We start from the raw sequence: 17,630 nt of genomic DNA, 5'->3' as shown, positions 1-17,630 counted from the left end.
TCCCGAACCGGATCCTGGATTCGGTGCATCCCTAATTTTGACGCCTGCACATTAACACTGACGAAATTTCTGGCGAAACGGGACAAATTCGCCCATCACTAGGTGCAACTAGTATAATTACCAGCATGGCAATGATCAAGGTGCAGCTCGTAAGGTGCAAGTCAGTTATGTGTGTAGGGGTACCCTAGATGTAACATCTCCCCAATGGGAGTCAATTTTATAATCCACCTTGTTTTAGAAAATAATCCCTCTGGCATTTTCCGGTATTGTCTGGTTACATCCATGCCTCCCCTCCCCCCCCAACAGAAATAGTGTTGATGATCATGGTGGCCATGTTTTAATGGGTTGATATGACAACATGTATATGTTCTGCTTCCATACTGGGTCCCTGAATGGGGCTTACTGTTTTCCCAAAACTCTCACTTGCAACACTATGAGCAATAAGCCAGGGGTTTTAGTTTTATCATCATCATCATGCAACATTAATACAGAACTATAAGACACACCTTTTTTTTTTAGAAATTGAATTACATGAAGAGTTGGGTGAAGGGACAGGCAACAATTAAGACAGTCTAGATATGGGAAATATGGGTAGCGACTAAATGTAAACTACAAACATGCAGGTGTTTTTGGACTTTTATAGTCAACTGAACCAAATTCAGCTTTTTGTTCACATTTAGGAGGAGAGGAGGCTAATAGTCTTACCTTCACTGCAGTCTTTCCCCTGAAAACCGGTCTGGGAACAGTCACATGTGACTTCTTCATTCACAACAGAACAAATCCCACCATTAAGACACACTTGGTCTTGGGCACATGGGTTTGTTTCATCCTCCATCCTGATATCATTACTGGTTACCGGAGACGAGTCTGAGAAATTGACCCGGACATCACTTATCCAGCCTTGAAAAGGGCTATGGTCCTTGACTTCTGGAAATGTTAACTTTAACGTAGAAGAATGGAGTTCTGGTGGGATCCCACCTATAAACAGACTGCTGAACACCGTCATGTCTCTCCGTTTGGATTTCACCTCCACCCATTTGCTCTCCTTGTCTAAAATCAAGGTGGTGTTCTTAAAGTTTCTCTTGATGACCACTGAGTGCCATTTGTTGTCGTTTACCGCCAGATCGGTCAGAAGAGATGCTGGCTCAGCACAGAAGATGGAAAAGCTTAGCTTTAGTCTGCCTTCATATAGTATCAACTCCAAGAAATCACAGAAGCCCTCGTCATCAAAGTAAACAACAAGTCCACTGGATCTTTTGGTCTTCATGTTAAAACTCATCTCGCTCTCACAGCAAGCATTCCATTTAGGAAAGCGAGTCCACTGGCTTTCTGTTCCAGGAAACTCCAGGCCACAGCCAATGTCCACCATGCATCCAAGGACTAAGACCATCCAAATTATGAGCCCCCCTTGTTTAAGAACACTAGCCATTTCGGATGACTTAATGTCTTGAGGGTCCTTTAAATTGCGTTGATGTTCCAGATTGCCTCTTTAATGTAAATCTTCCTAAGGTATAAAATATATTCTTAGATCTTTACACTATTGTACAGGTAGAGTTTGACGGCCAATGGAATGCGTATGGATACAAAGCTGGAAGGACAGCCTTGGAACCCTAATGTTCAATTGTAACCAGCATGGTGGCTTCCAAACTAATCTCCAACGGCATGTAGATGTGGTGTAGATGAAACATCCAGATTTGGATAAACGTCTTATATGATCCAAAAGCTAAAGAGGCTTCTCTTTTCTATTCACACTACAGTTCCACTGAAGACTAATACTAAGCATGGATTATGGAGAAGATGCCATGGCAGTAAAGATGGTGACATGAATCATCACTCATGAGCTTCTTTTTTTTTCCCCCCACTCAGGCAGAAGATGATGTGCTGTCAAACAGAAGCAGCTATTTGACATGAAAATCCTAACAACTCTTCTTCTTTCCGTTCCACAACGATGATGAGATCCCATTCAGATTTGGTGTTAACGTGACCCATCAATCTGGAAATAATTAAAATATAAAAAGGGAGAACTGAGGTCTCTTGGTGAGGGAGGGAATGACACAAATACAGTTTTCCGGTCTACATAATAACAACTGATATGGCGTGAAGTCATTTAGTCAACACATATTAATATCCACAATACACAAAAAAAATCCATTATGGCTACCACAGCTTTTTCCTACAGGACTTTATCCGTTTTTATCTAAATCTCACACGCTATGAAGAAATCCATACAAAGCTATCAGTCACTTCCAATGTGTTTGGAAACACGATGAGGGAGAGGACTATCCTAGCAAGGTGCCTGCAAGCTGAGATGTTATAGCCTCAACGTTTCATTTTCACAAGGTGAAGCAGAACGTGAACGGATAACTGGATCAGATGTCATTGATATATGCTATAAAAAAAAAAAACCCTTGCCTGCTTTGCTACCTTGGAAAGATCTGCTCCTACGTAGGTGCTTCTGCTCCATGATCATCTACCGCTTTGCTTTAGAGGGACATGGCTGAAACTGTGCCTACAGTAAAAACTAGGGGATTCCATGAATATTCATATATTATGTCAGGAAAACCCCATACGTCGGATAGTTACAGGTGAAAAGCATTTTTATGATCCAACATGAGACATCAGCTTGAGGGTCTGAAGGCACCTCAAAATAAACATTTTTTGGAGGAAACATTTGTAAAAAATGATACATATCCATTCAGTGGATAGTTATAGGTAGAAAGTCATTATATGATCCAACACATTGATGGCACATCAGCTTAAAGGTCTGAAGGCACCTCAAAATCAAGGAAATATTGAGAAAATAATATATGTAATATTAGAAGTTCTCCTGAACCACTGTTGACAGGAGGAACAACAGGCAATGTGCTGCAAAAGGCAATGAACATATTAAGCTGCCGGTGGTTTCATGCATTTGCCATGTACATTTATAGGCTACACACTGCAGCTCGCTGTCTCATTAACACCCTTGTTTACAAGCAGAAGCTACCTCGAATTTATTTCACGGCATCCGACAGCTGCCTCTTAACAACACTGACCAGGGCAAGATGATCCTCGACCCACACGGCCGTCCGATGCCTTGAGTCAAAGTCCCTGAATTAAGGACTGAGCCGGCTCTAGAGCGAGGCTTCTCTCTACCAACCACAAGCATCGGGAATTGTGTTGAGTCGGATGGCTCCTAACCTGAACGGGTCGACTAAATAGTCGTGTCATTTGCCCAGAGTGGGAGCCATTAGCACATACACACGCGTGTGACTCCACAATCACAGCAGATATCTGCCTTCCCTCTCTTCTCTACACCCCCATGCAGCAGCAGCAGCAGCGGCAGATAGTGTCCATCGCATATAATAATCAGCACTAAAATCAATGTTGTCGTTGGGAAGAGAAAGTGGTCACAGACAAATGGACAATAAGGAGACAATTATTTACTGGACACGTCCCCCTAATAAGCTGAGACCATCAATCCCAATACCTGGGAACATTCATATAAGGGGTATTTCCAATCTTCTGGGGGATCCTTTATTGTCATATCATTGACTTTTTTTTTTTATTCTCTCTCTCCCTCCTCCAATTCCAATGAAGAAAGTGTCACAAAAACGACACAATGAGAGTCGGAGTTTGAGGGAAAAGCTTGGGATGGGCAACGTCAATGTTTCCTCTTATTTCATCACATCTCCTGGATCAGGGAACAGCTCCCTCTCCCTCTCCCTCGTTCTCTGGATACTAAATATGGGTGCCACTAGGTGCCCCTCTTTCAGCCTCTAATGCCCCATATACAGACAGACACACAGACACACAGACAGACAGACAGACAGAGAGACAGACACAGATGTACAGACAGAGAGACAGTGAAGATAATGCAGTTGTGAGAATGACAGGGGAAGCTCCATATCCCACATCCACTCACCCCTCCCATTTGCCAGTTACTCCTGTCGCAGCGACATTACAGAGACAACAGGAGAGAAGAAGAATAAAGAAGAAGAAGAATAAAATGAATCTCAGGGAAGTGGGAGAAGCGCTAGTGTCTGGGCTTTGCTGCTTCTTCTTTTCCATCAGCTCCACCTGCTCCTTGTGTAGCCCTGACAGTCGCACCGACACTGAGACACACACAGACAACTCTTTACCTGCGTCTTTGCTTTGTCGGCTAATAAGTGTCGCTGAAAGCAAATGGCCGGGTGTCGGGATGAGACGATCTCTCTGCCTTTTCAGCGGCTCTAAAGCCCGAGCTCCGGTGTCCGGGAGGGAAGGAGGGGGCGGGGAGGAGGAGCTGCTGTGACGCCTCTTACAGACTGGGGCGGGGTCAGGCTCTGCAGCAGCAGCAGCAGCAGCATCAGCACCACGGACAGCGCCGTCTCCTTCCAGCGGCTTCGGCCGAGCGCCCGAACACTTCCGACTGCACTCGGCTTCCCGGACAAATCGGAATCAGGGCTGGAAACTCTTTCCACATCGGACTGTGAAAAGGGGCAGATTTATGGGAGGTCCAGGTGAATTATGGGAGATCTCCTAGGGGGCAGATGTAGCAAGGGTCGAATTTCGAGGGGTTAAATCACTCGAAATTCGACTGGAGAATAGAATGGAATAGGGATTTCGGGCGAATAGTCGAATGGGCGAATATTCGAAGGATTTTCATTCCATCGAATGATCGACCGAATGCCTTTTTATTCGATCAAAAACGTAGAAAATAAGCCTATGGGACTTTCCCATAGGCTTTTAAAGCAATTCGGTAGGTTTAATCTGGCGACTTAGGCAGTCGAATGATTTTTAAAAGAGACAGTACTGTACTTCGACTATCGAATTGGCGAATTCGCACTCGATCTATTCGAATCATTCTACTCGGGCGAATTTACGCCAATTTGATTGTCGAGGAGCACAAAAAACGACTTGAAATTCGAGTTTTTTCCCCTCTATTCATTCCGCCCAAGCTTAGTGAACGGGCCCCCTAGAATCTGGAGTCAATTGGTGGAAGTTTTTTTTTTTTTTTTTACTTGAATTCGATCATATGCGATATTCCTACGATTTGAATTCGGCCCAAATACGAACCTGTTCGATCAAAAACAAACTTTGATTTGGGGCACATTTACTTAGCTCAAATGAAGGATTAGAATAAAAAAAACGTAGAATTTCAAAGTATTTTTTTGGCTACTTCGACCTTCGACTTCGAATCGAACTAAAAATCGTTTGACTATTCGACCATTCGATAGTCAAAGTACTGTCTCTTTAAAAAAAAACTTCGACCCCCTACATCGCCACCTAAAACCTACCGAGGTGCAATGTTAGGAAAGGTCCCCTTAGGCTTCCTAGCAATTTTCTGGTCAAAGAAAATCATTCGATCAATGGATTAAAATCCTTCGAATTGTTCGATTCGAAGTATTTAATCGTTCGGTCTAACGATTTTTCGTTCGGTCTTTCGAAGTCGAAGGATTTAACTTCGACAGTCGAATATCGAGGGTTAATTAACCCTCGATATTCGACCCTAAGTAAATGGGCCCCTTAATTTCGGTTTGTTTTTTTGAATTCGAATTTCAAACTTTTGACCTATTCGGCCAGAACCCTTAACGGCAGATTTATCAAGGGTTGAATTTCGAAGATAAAAATACTTCGGAAATTCGACCATCGAATTAAAATACTTCGAATTCGAAAAGCGTATTCGAAGGTATTTTTCAGCGAATTTGGGTATCCTGCGGTCGAAATAAAATCGTTCGATCGAACGATTTAACTTCGACTTCCAAAAACTTAGAAAAATGCTGTAGAAGGTCCCCAAAGACTAACATAGCACTTAGGCAGGTTTAATTTGGCCAAGTATTGAAGTCGAATTTTTTTTTAAAGAGACAGTACTTTGATTATCGCATAGTCGAATATTCAAACTATTTTACTTCAAATCGAATTCGAAGTCGAAGACGTAGGGGCAGATTTACATAGGGTCGAATATCAAGGGTTAATTAACCTCGATATTCGACTGCCGAATGTAAATCCTTCGATTTCGAATATCGAAGTCAAAGGATTTACCAAAAATAGTTCGATCGAACGAAAAATCGTTCAATCAAACGATTAAATCCTTCGAATCGTTCTATTCGAAGGATTTTAATCCATTGATCGAACGATTTTTCTTCGACCAAAAAAAGATTAGAAAGCCTATGGGGACCTTCCCCATAGGCAAACATTGCACTTCGGTAGGTTTTAGGTGGCGAACTAGGGGGTAGAAGTATTTTTTAAAGAGACAGTACGTCTACTATCGAATGGTCGAATAGTCTAACGATTTTTAGTTCGAATCATGCGATTCAAAGTCGAAGTCGTAGTCGAAGGTCAAGTAGGCAATTCGATGGTCGAAGTAGCCAAAAAAACATTCGAAATTTGGAGTTTTTTTTTATTCTATTCCTTCACTCGAGCTAAGTAAATGGGCCCCATAGTATCCTATTTGATGGTCGAAGTATCCAAAAAATTACTTTTTACTTCGAAAATTCCCTCGAATTTACTTCGACCCTTGATAAATCTGCCCCATAATTTTGGTTGGTCTTTTTGAATTAGAATTTCAAACTTTAACCAGAAACTGGGCAGATTTATCAAGGGTTGAATTTCGAATTGAAAAAACTTCGAAATTCGAATTCAAAAAGACCAACTGAAATTAGGTCCAAGTTGTTTTTTTTTTTATCGAATTGGTCAATCGGGCAAATCCAAATTTTACGAATCAAAGGAATATCACATACGATCGAATTAGATTCTAAGTTTTTCCCCAAAAAAACCAATTGACTCCAAATAGGTTCTAGGAGGTCCCCCATAGGCTAAAACAGCAATTTAGCAGGTTTTAGATGGTGAAAGTCGAAGTCTAATTTTTAAAGAGACAGTACATGATAAATTTTGATATTCGACTTTTCACATTTTTTCACAATCGAATTTGAACTATTCCCTAGTCAAAGTACACAAAAATAGCTTTAAATTTGATTTTTTTTTCATCTCCCCAAACTGATTTCCCCCTGCTATAATGAGAAAATGCCAGCGCCAATGCACTTGCGGCTATTCAATTTCCAAAGTCACATGAAGTTTCCTTGTGAGGCAACTTCGGACAACTTCGCAAATCAAAGTGCTGCGAGTGCATTGGCGCTGGCATTTACTCATTATATCAGGGGGAAGGCAGTTTGGGGAGATTGTTGCCTGGAAGAAGAGGCGATTAGTTGCCAGGCGACAAAATCTCCCTGAATCTGCCCGTGTGCTAGCTCCCTTACTGTCTCTTTAAAAACCTACCTAACGATCCTTCTATCCATCTATCTATCTATCTATCTATCTATCTATCTATCTATCTATCTATCTATCTATCTATCTATCTATCTATCTTTCTATCTATCTATCTAGCTAGCTATCTATCTCATCTATCGATCGATCTATCTATATATCTATCTATCAAATTTATCATGTACTGTCTCTTTAAAAACCTACCTAACGATCCTTCTAGCTTACTATCTATCTTTATATCTATCTCATCTATCGATTGATCTATCTATATATCTATCTATCAAATTTATCATGTACTGTCTCTTTAAAAATTTCACTTCTACCATACGCCATCTAAAACCTGCCGAATTGCTGTTTTAGCCTATGGGGGACCTCCTAGAGCCTCTTTGGGGTCAATTGGTGGACTATCTATGTTTTCTATCTATCTATCTATCTATTTATCTCTCTCTCTCTCTCTCTCTCTCTCTCTCTCTCTCTCTCTCTCTCTATATATCTATCTATTATCTATCTATCTCTCTATCTGTCTATTATCTATCTGTTTGTCTATCTATCTATCTATCTATCTATCTATCTATCTATCTATCTACCATCTATCTATCTATCTATCTATCTATCTATCTATCTATCTATCATCTATCTATCTATCTATCTATCTATCTATCTATCTATCTATCTATCTATCATCTATCTATCTATAAATAATATATCTATCTATCTGTCTATGTATCTATATATCATCTATTTATCTATCTATCTATCTATCTATCTATCTATCTATCTATCTATCTATCATCTAAGTGTCTATCTTTCTATCTATCTATATATCTCTCTCTATCTGTCTGTCTATCTATCTATTTATATATCTATCTGTCTATCTATTATCTATCTATCTATTATCTATCTATCTATCTATCTATCTATCTATCTATCTATCTATCTATCTATCTATCTATCTATCTCTATCTGTCTATGTATCTATAGATATACATATCATGTATCTAGCTATCTATCTATCAATCATCTAAGTTTCTATATTTCTATCTATGTTTCTATATCTATCTATCAATCTATCGTCTATCTATTGTCTCTCTCTCTCTCTCTCTCTCTCTCTCTCTCTCTCTCTCTCTCTCTCTCTCTCTCTCTCTATCCCTCTCTATCTATCCCTCACATCTATCTATCTATCGATCTATCTATCTATCATCTATCTATCTCTATCTATCTGTCTATGTATCTAAAGATATACATATCATGTATCTAGCTATCTGTCTGTCTATCTATCTCATCTATCTATCAATCATCTAAGTTTCTATGTTTCTATCTATGTTTCTATATATATATCTATCTATCAATCTATCGTCTATCTATTGTATATCTATCTATCTATCTATCATCTATCTATTGTATATCTATCTATCTATCTATCTATCTATCTATCTATCTATCTATCCATCCATTCATCTCTCTCTCTCTCTCTCTCTCTCTCTCCCTCTCTCTCTCTCTCTCTCTCTCTCTCTCTCTCTCTCTCTATCCCTCTCTATCTATCCCTCTCATCTATCTATCTATCTATCTATCTATCTATCTATCCATCCATCCATCCATCCATTCATCTAATTTTAAAAAGTAGACTGGGAAATGTTCCTGGATTAATCGTCTATCTATCTATCATCTATCTGTCTATCTATCTATCTATCTATCTATCTATCTATCTATCTATCTATCTATCTATTATCTATCTATCTATCTATCTATCTATCTATCTATCATCTATCTATCTATCTATCTATCTATCTATCTATCTATCTATCTATCTATTATCTATCTATCTATCTATCTATCATCTATCTATCTATCTATCTATCTATCTATCCATCCATCCATCCATCCATTCATCTAATTTTAAAAAGTAGACTGGGAAATGTTCCTGGATTAATCGTCTATCTATCTATCTATCATCTATCTGTCTATCTATCTATCTATCTATCTATCTATCTATCTATCTATCCATCCATCCATCCATCCATTCATCTAATTTTAAAAAGTAGACTGGGAAATGTTCCTGGATTAATCGTCTATCTATCTATCATCTATCTGTCTATCTATCTATCTATCTATCTATCTATCTATCTATCTATCATCTATCTATCTATCTATCTATCTATCTATCTATCTATCTATCTATCTATCTATTATCTATCTATCTATCTATCTATCTATCTATCTATCATCTATCTATCTATCTATCTATCTATCTATCTATCTATCTATCTATCTATTATCTATCTATTTATCTATCTATCTATCTATCATCTATCTATCTATCTATCTATCTATCTATCTATCTATCTATCCATCCATCCATCCATCCATTCATCTAATTTTAAAAAGTAGACTGGGAAATGTTCCTGGATTAATCGTCTATCTATCTATCATCTATCTGTCTATCTATCTATCTATCTATCTATCTATCTATCTATCTATCTATCTATCTATCTATCTATCATCTATCTATCTATCTATCTATCTATCTATCTATCTATCTATTCATCCCTCTATCTGGTATCTATATACATAAATATATATAAATAGTCTCAGACTATTATTTTCTACATCATATTAATAGTTAATTTAAATTAGTTAGAGGAGGTTCAGGGGAAGGTGATATATATACAAGCAGACGTGTATTTATCAGAGCAATAACTCTGCATATTTACCTAATAATTTGGCCACCGGAGGGCACATTTCATGCAATGGAATAATGTTCCCCAAAATTCAAGATTTCCAGATAAGAGGTCTTTCTGTAATTTGGATCTGCATACCTTACATCTGCTAAAAAGTAATTTAAGCATAAAATGAACGCAATAGACTTTCCAATAAGGATTAATCATATCTTAGTTGGGATCACGTACAATCTATTGTTTTGTCATTACAGAGAAAAGGGAATTTTTACAAAAATGTTAATTATTTGCTTAAAATTAAGTCTATGGCAGATGGACTTTCAAAATTTCGGATGCATTATGGATAACATGTTTCAAGATAAATACAAGCACGAGGATTAAAAAAGCTCTCTATTCATAATAACCTACTGAATTTAATCTTTATACAGAGTATATTGTCCCTTTATTTGGCAAATATTGAATATATGGAAGAAATAAACACATTGTGCCAATTGTAACATCCACATGTATCTACCATAGTTGTTTAATATAATAAATATAACGCCGCTGCCCTATTGACATGCGCTCCATGTATATGGGACGTTTTTTTTTGTATCATAAAACCATGTCAATATTCATATCTATTTGAAAAAATGATTGTGACACGGGGATATTAATGGCTGATACATAAGGAAGAAAAACTGTAGGTCTGGCTACATATGCCATATCTTCCATCATTGTGTCATGATCGTTCCACGCAATCACAAAACTAATAAAAGCGACTATAAAATATTCTATTGGCAAGATACAAGGCAGATAAAATCAGTGAACAATAAAAGGCATCCTGTCTATTTTTATACGCGGGTTTGTAGACTACAATTATATCAGAAGACTTGACGTCAGAATTATTCATTCATTTCAGATAAAACACACAGATTTGCTCACGTCGATTCTGATAGATTGAAAGCCTTAGGGGCATATTTATCAAGGGTGGAGTTTGAAATGAAAAAAACGTCGAAATTCGAATTCAAAAAGACCAACAGAACTTAAGTCGAAGTTTTTTACTTTTTGGTTGAATAGGTCAGTTTTCGTTTGAATAGGTCCATATTCGGCCAATTCGATTTGTACGAATCGAAGGAATAGCGCATTTTGTTGAATTCGATTCAAAGTTTTTCCCCAAAAAAACCTTTGATTTTTCAAAGTCCACCAATTGACTCCAAATAGGTTTTAGGAGGTCCCCCATAGGCTAAAACAGCAATTTGGCAGGTTTTAGATGGCAAATGGTCTTAGTCGAGACAGTAAATGATAAATGTCGATATTCGAATTTTGAATTTTATTCAAATTCAATTTGAATTTGGACTATTCCCTACTCGAAGTACACAAAAAATTGCTCGAAATTATAATTTTTTTCATTTGAAAATTCACCTTGACCTTTGATAAATCTGCCGCTTTGTGTACTTCGACTAGGGAATAGTCCAAATTCGATTTGAATTTGAAAAAATTCAAAACTACGAATAATCGAAATTTATCATGTACTGTCTCTTTAAAAATTTGACTTCGACCTTTCACCATCTAAAACCTGCCGAATTGCTGTTTTAGCCTGTGGGGGACCTCCTAGAACCTATCTGGAGTCAATTGGTGGACTTTGAAAAATCAAAGTTTTTTTGGGGAAAAACTTTGAATCAACTTCGATTGAATGCGCTATTATTTCGATTCGTATGATTTGAATTTGGTCGGATACGGACTTATTCGATCAAAAACGACCTATTTGACCAAAAATAACTTTGACTTCATTTCAGTTGGTCTATATGAATTGGAATTTCAACGTTTTTTTCAATTCAAAATTCGACCCTTCATAAATATGCCCCTGAGGGATGAGTTTCATACGGCAATTAAAGAAGAGAAGAGAATATCACCTGTCCAGACAAGATGAAACAAGTTCTAACCACGAACGATCATTATTTGTAGGTGGAAATCACTGGGTGGGACTAATGACTTGCAAATTAGCGTTTCGTTAAGAATAGGAAGAAATGTATCTCTACAAACTCTGAAATGAAGATACGTTGATGCGTGTACCGCCAGTGCTGAAAATATTCTCTGTGTTCCGTCTTCATTTCTTAATTGGCCTTTAAAAAAAAAATCTTCAATTGTAAAATTCGTTAACCAAGTGGATTAAATGGAATATGTGGGCAGGGTCAGGGGGTGGGAAATGGCAACTTGACAACAAAGAATATGAGATTACGGAATAAATGCGACAATAAGATTTACATTAAACCTGTATGTAAATAATTTCTGACAAATTGGAAATGACTGTCCCGCCCCCCTCAAACATCTGGTCTATATGTGTCTTCTCCTCATGAATATTTTATCAGCCTTAGATTTAATGCACATTAGGCCTGGGCAGGTTGCAGATAGGGATTCATCTATAGAGAGCAGGGAATTGAAATACATAAACTGAACCTCTAGGATCAAAGAAAGAATTGTAAAAGATGGCGGAGCCCATGCCCCGTGTGTGGTGTGTCATGGCAAACTTAATTCATCGCAATCAGCATGTGATGTCATCACTCTGCGATTTGGTGGCAAATTCAAACTATAAAGGATGCCAAAGACCAATGTTTAATGCCTGAATATAGGTCACACCTCTGTGAGTTTCCTGCTGGTGAAGGGCGAATTTCTCCCATTTCCCACAAAATTTGTGAAAAATTTGCGGAAAACCGTGAAATCGGAAAGTACATGAAAAAATCTGGAAATTTGAACGTTTTCACGAAAAAAATCTGACATTTTCACATAAAAATCATGAAAATCAAAAATTGACACCAGTGAATTTTCACCTCCTCCTTGGTACAGACTTCAGCACCATTACAGCTGTCAGGCCTAGACAGAGGACATATGTGGCAATGATATTTTCCATTGGCGTAACTAGAGTGCGCCGGGGCCGCCTGCAAAAAAACCTTCCCATCTCGCCTCCGTCACGCAGAGCCAGGCCAGGCTGGCCAGGGACCCTAGACAACCTGGACTGTCCAGGCGCCGGCTGCGCAAAATGCTGCTCGCATGCGCGAATCAACTTGTGTATGTGAGGAAGCGCTAATCGACGGGGAAACCGTGGGAGAGAGGGGACCAGACATGGGGTAGGCAACAGAGAAAGTATGTGCCTAGCGCACCCCCAGCTTTGCTTCCTAGGCAAGTGCCTACTCTGCTGATTTGAGGCGAGACCACAAAGGCCCGGGCCGAGGAGCGGTCGAATATAAGGAGCGGTACACTGTCAAGCCAGTTCCCAGAGAGCCTCGGGACGCCCGCCCATTAAACTCGGCACTGTTTGCCGACCCCTAGTTCTGGCCCTGCTGTCACGCCAACATCCCACCTCCACTCCAGCCACTCCCCGCCCAACTTGCTCCCCCCTTCTTTGCCGCAGATAAGAGAGCGGCAGGGGAGGAGGGTTTTTTTAATAGCTATAGAGGAAGCAGACCCCACTTTTCAGGCCACTCTGTTCCCCGGGCCCGTGCGACCGCGAGGTCTTCTTTCTCTATAGTTTTCATTGGGTAGATGCAACTAATGGAATATATGAAGTCCCGGCCATGTGAAGGAGGGGTTAATGCAGGGTACAAAATAGACACCCACCCCTGATTTATACAATGCATTCAGCAGCACTGTTTTCATGAGGGGCAGGAAGGCATATTCTTCTCCCTACATGTCCCCTAACTTTCACATTATTCAGAGTGCAAGTTAGGGGCTACTGATGGGCAGAACCATCCCGGAGTCCTGTATTTATCATCTGCCGTCGTTAAGGAGTGGCCGAGCAGTGATGTAACACATTTATAATTCAATGCTCTCTGCGCAGTGTCCTGACCCTGGAAATGCTTTTGAATGACCCCCCAAGAGTTGGACTTAACACTTGAATCCAAGGTCAGAGTAAAAGACCCCCACCCTATGGTCAAACCCCCATTTACAATTAAAGATGCAAAGTTTGGCCAGGAGCAGGAACCCATAGCAACCAATAAGATGTTTTCTTTTAAACAGGTGATCAGTAAATGCTTCCTGCTGACTGGTTGCTATGGGTTACTGCTCCTGAGCAAACTTAGTGCCTTTTATTACAAAACCTTCTAAATGTCCTGACCTGATTTCTTCCAGTCATAATATATCATTGACAAAAAAACCTTCATCTTTCCATTAGAGAAACCTTTGGAATGCTTCTGTGGAATCAGTGGTTTTGGTCAGTAAAGAGACTAAACTGACCCGTAAAGCAATAAAAAATGGTACTAGCCATTCTGATGCATGGACACACTATGGGGGTTATTTATCAAAGTTCAAATTTATCTCAATATTTTCTGAAAAAAACTCTGACCAAATTCGCACAGGTTTTTTGGGCTTATTTATTAATACACTTTCGCGAACATTTTGTTTGTGGGAAAAAATCGTGAAAAATTAGATTTTCATGATTTTCTCTGATCTTTCATCCGATTTTTAAGATTTTTTTTGATTTTCGACCTGAAAACTCCAAATTTTTCCCGAAAACTTCTGGATATTGCCAAAAATCCAGCGTACTTCAAAAAATCATTGGGACTTCTCCCATTGACTTATACACAACCTCGTCATATCTGAGATGCCAGATTTTCTGATTCAGACTTTTCCATCCTCAGGGTTTAATAAATTCAGAAAAATTCATGATTTTTTCGTGATTTTTGCATTCGGAACTTTAGTAAATAACCCTCTAACAGTTTCTTGCAAATAACAATGTATTGAAGCCAGTTACATTTTGCTTCTGGTATGGAAATGTACATATTTATTGAACCAGATGAACCACAGTAATATTTAATATTCTACTCTACAAATGGAATCAATGTCAGTTCCCTCACCTCTCTATTCTCTTTCTTATTTTATATTTTATATATTTTCTCTCAATGCCGTACTTTGTCTGTTCCTCTACATCAATCCTCTTTCCACCTCTACCCCCATCACTTATTCAGAGAACAGAAAACTATAAGTGCAGCTCCAGTGTTGCACCGCCATGTTCGTCTCTGTCATCTCCTGCTTATTTCCTAACTGCCGTCTTTACTGAACACTCCAGGGTGATGCAGCAACCCTTCAATGTCTAATAGAATGTAAAACTGCCACAATTAAGGTAGGATTTTATCTGAAGGATGAAGAGTCATGACTTCACACAAGTGGTTTCCACTATCAATAAAAGCAATTTCAGATAAGATTCCTCACAACCTCAAAACGCCATCCAGTATGAAGAATAACATTGCCGGTGTAATGGCTCTGGGTTTGTAGGGATTACTGTCAAGTCTACGTTTTAGGGGTATAAAGTATATTTAAGAGGACACGTGGCAGTTGGAGGACATAGCTTATTTGTAGCTGGGTTTTGTTTGAGTGCACTCAATAAGATGGGAACTGGTGACCTAGTAACTGTACTTAAATGGACAGTATCAACTGGTAACTAAATGGGACAGATTCACTGCGTAACTAAATAGGACAGACATTGGTAACCAACGGGACAGTCACTGGTAACTAAACGGGAATCACTGGTAACTAAACTGGTACACGGGTAACTAACGGACAGGGATCACACTGGGTAAACTGAGTACAGATCACTAAACAGATCACTAAATGGGACAGATCATCCAGATCACTGGTAGGGACAGATCACTTGGTAACTAAAATGTCACTGAGTAATCACTGACAAGATCAAACTAAATGGGACACAAACTAAATGGGACAGTACTCTAATGCAGCAAACAGATCACTGCTAGAAATGGGACACGAGGTACTACAGATGGTAACTAATGGGACAGATCACTGGTAACTAGGGACATGGGGACATCACACAGATGGGGACTAACTAAAATGGGACAGATCACTGGTAACTAAATGGGACAGATTCATGGTAACTAAATGGGACAGATCCTGGTAACTAAATGGGACAGATCACTGGTACTAAATGGTCACTGGTAACTAAAAGATCAGGACTAAATGAGACAGAATCTATAGAGTAAGTTAAAATGGGACAGATTGCATGGGAAACTAAATGGGACAGATCACTGGTAACTAAATGGGACAGATCACTGGTAACTAAATGGAGATCGATCAAAGGGGTAACTAAAATTGGGACAGATCACTGGGTAACTTAAATGGGACAGATCACTGGTAACTAAATGAGACAGATCACGGGTAACTAAATGGGACAGATCACTGGTACTAAATGGGACAGACACTGGTAATAAATGGGACAGATCACTGGTAACTAAATGGGACAGATCACTGGTAACTAAAATGAGGACAGATAGGACCATCACTGGAATGACTAGGACAGATCACTGGTAACTAAATTGGGACAGATTCATGGTAACTAAATGGACAGATCACTGGTAACTAACATGGACAGAATCACTGGTAACTAAATGGACAGACGATCACTGGTAACTAAATGGGACTCAGATCATTGGTAACTAAATGGGACAGCATCTACTGTACAGATCACTGGATAACGGGACAGATCACTGGTAACTAAAATGGGACAGATCACTGGTAACTAAAATGAGGACGGGTAACTAATGGGACAGATCATGGTAACTAAATGGGGACAGATCACTGGTAACTAAATGGGACAGATCACGGGTAACTAATGACACTGGGTAAATAAATGGGACAGATCATGGGTAACTAAATGGGACAGAAGATGATCATGGCTAAACTAAATAGGATCACTGGTAACTAAATGGGACAGATCGGTAAATGACTGACTAATGGGACAGATATGGGTAACTAAATGGGACAGATCACTGGTAACTAAATGGGACAGATCACTGGTAACTAAATGGGACAGATCACTGGTAACTAAATGAGACAGATCACTGGTAAGTAAATGAGACAGATCACTGGTAGCTAAATGGGACAGATCATTGGCAACTAAATGGGACAGATCACTGGTAACTAAATGGGACAGATCACTAGTAACTAAATGGGACAGATCACTGGTAACTAAATGGGACAGATCACTGGTAACTAAATGGGACAGATCACTGGTAACTAAATGGGACAGATCATGGGTAACTAAATGGGACAGATCATGGGTAACTAAATGGGACAGATCACTGGTAACTAAATAGGACAGATCACTGGTAACTAAATGGGACAGATTCACTGGTAACTAAATGAGACAGATCACGGGTAACTAAATGGGACAGATCATGGGTAACTAAATGGGACAGATCACTGGTAACTAAATGGGACAGATCACTGGTAACTAAATGAGACAGATCACGGGTAACTAAATGGGACAGATCATGGGTAACTAAATGGGACAGATCACTGGTAACTAAATGAGACAGATCACGGGTAACTAAATGGGACAGATCATGGGTAACTAAATGGGACAGATCACTGGTAACTAAGCACATGCTACCACAACAAAACCAGCAAAACATCATTCGCTCTCACATAACCTTCAGTGAATTATAAACAAGTAATTTAAACCCAAAACAGATGTTTCGCAATTTCCAGCAATTTTTCCTCCCAAAAGGCACATGCTGTTGTTTTGCTTTGATTTTAAATAACATCGCAGCTTCACTATTGCAAATTATAAATCAACAACTGGTCTTTTGTAATGCATGTACCTCTACCTATTACACACAAAATGAGAAAAATATGGCATTTTCAGTAAAAAATATTATTTTACATTCAGAGCTACCAGGGTTTCCCTTTAGCAGTGATGCGAGCCCTGTCCAATAACTTGAGTTAATTCCTGGCATCGTC

The 17,630-nt window shown here is 39.1% G+C and overlaps 1 protein-coding gene across 27 annotated transcripts in view; it reads right to left on the bottom strand.

The window, feature by feature from the left end:
* The window catches only part of LOC108716082 (neurexin-1), an 861,870-nt gene extending 857,617 nt beyond the window's left edge, over positions 1–4,253 (bottom strand). For 15 of the 27 annotated variants that reach the window (XM_041562451.1, XM_041562452.1, XM_041562460.1 and 12 more), the window contains exons 1-2: positions 4,122–4,252; positions 706–1,993 (exon numbers count right to left, since the gene is read on the bottom strand). In XM_041562451.1, coding sequence (XP_041418385.1) covers positions 706–1,429 — 724 coding nt within the window. In that variant the 5' untranslated portion in view covers positions 1,430–1,993; positions 4,122–4,252. Of the gene's footprint in view, positions 1–705; positions 1,994–4,121 lie in introns of all 27 variants that reach the window. The other 12 variants (XM_041562457.1, XM_041562463.1, XM_041562462.1 and 9 more) reach the window with 2 other exon arrangements.
* Between the last annotated feature and the right edge of the window lie 13,377 nt (positions 4,254–17,630).

Source organism: Xenopus laevis, chromosome 5L (genome assembly GCF_017654675.1).
Source record: "Xenopus laevis strain J_2021 chromosome 5L, Xenopus_laevis_v10.1, whole genome shotgun sequence".
Lineage (NCBI taxonomy): Eukaryota > Metazoa > Chordata > Amphibia > Anura > Pipidae > Xenopus > Xenopus laevis.
The sequence above is the reverse complement of the archived record's forward strand: the minus strand, read 5'-3'. Positions and strand labels throughout refer to the sequence as shown.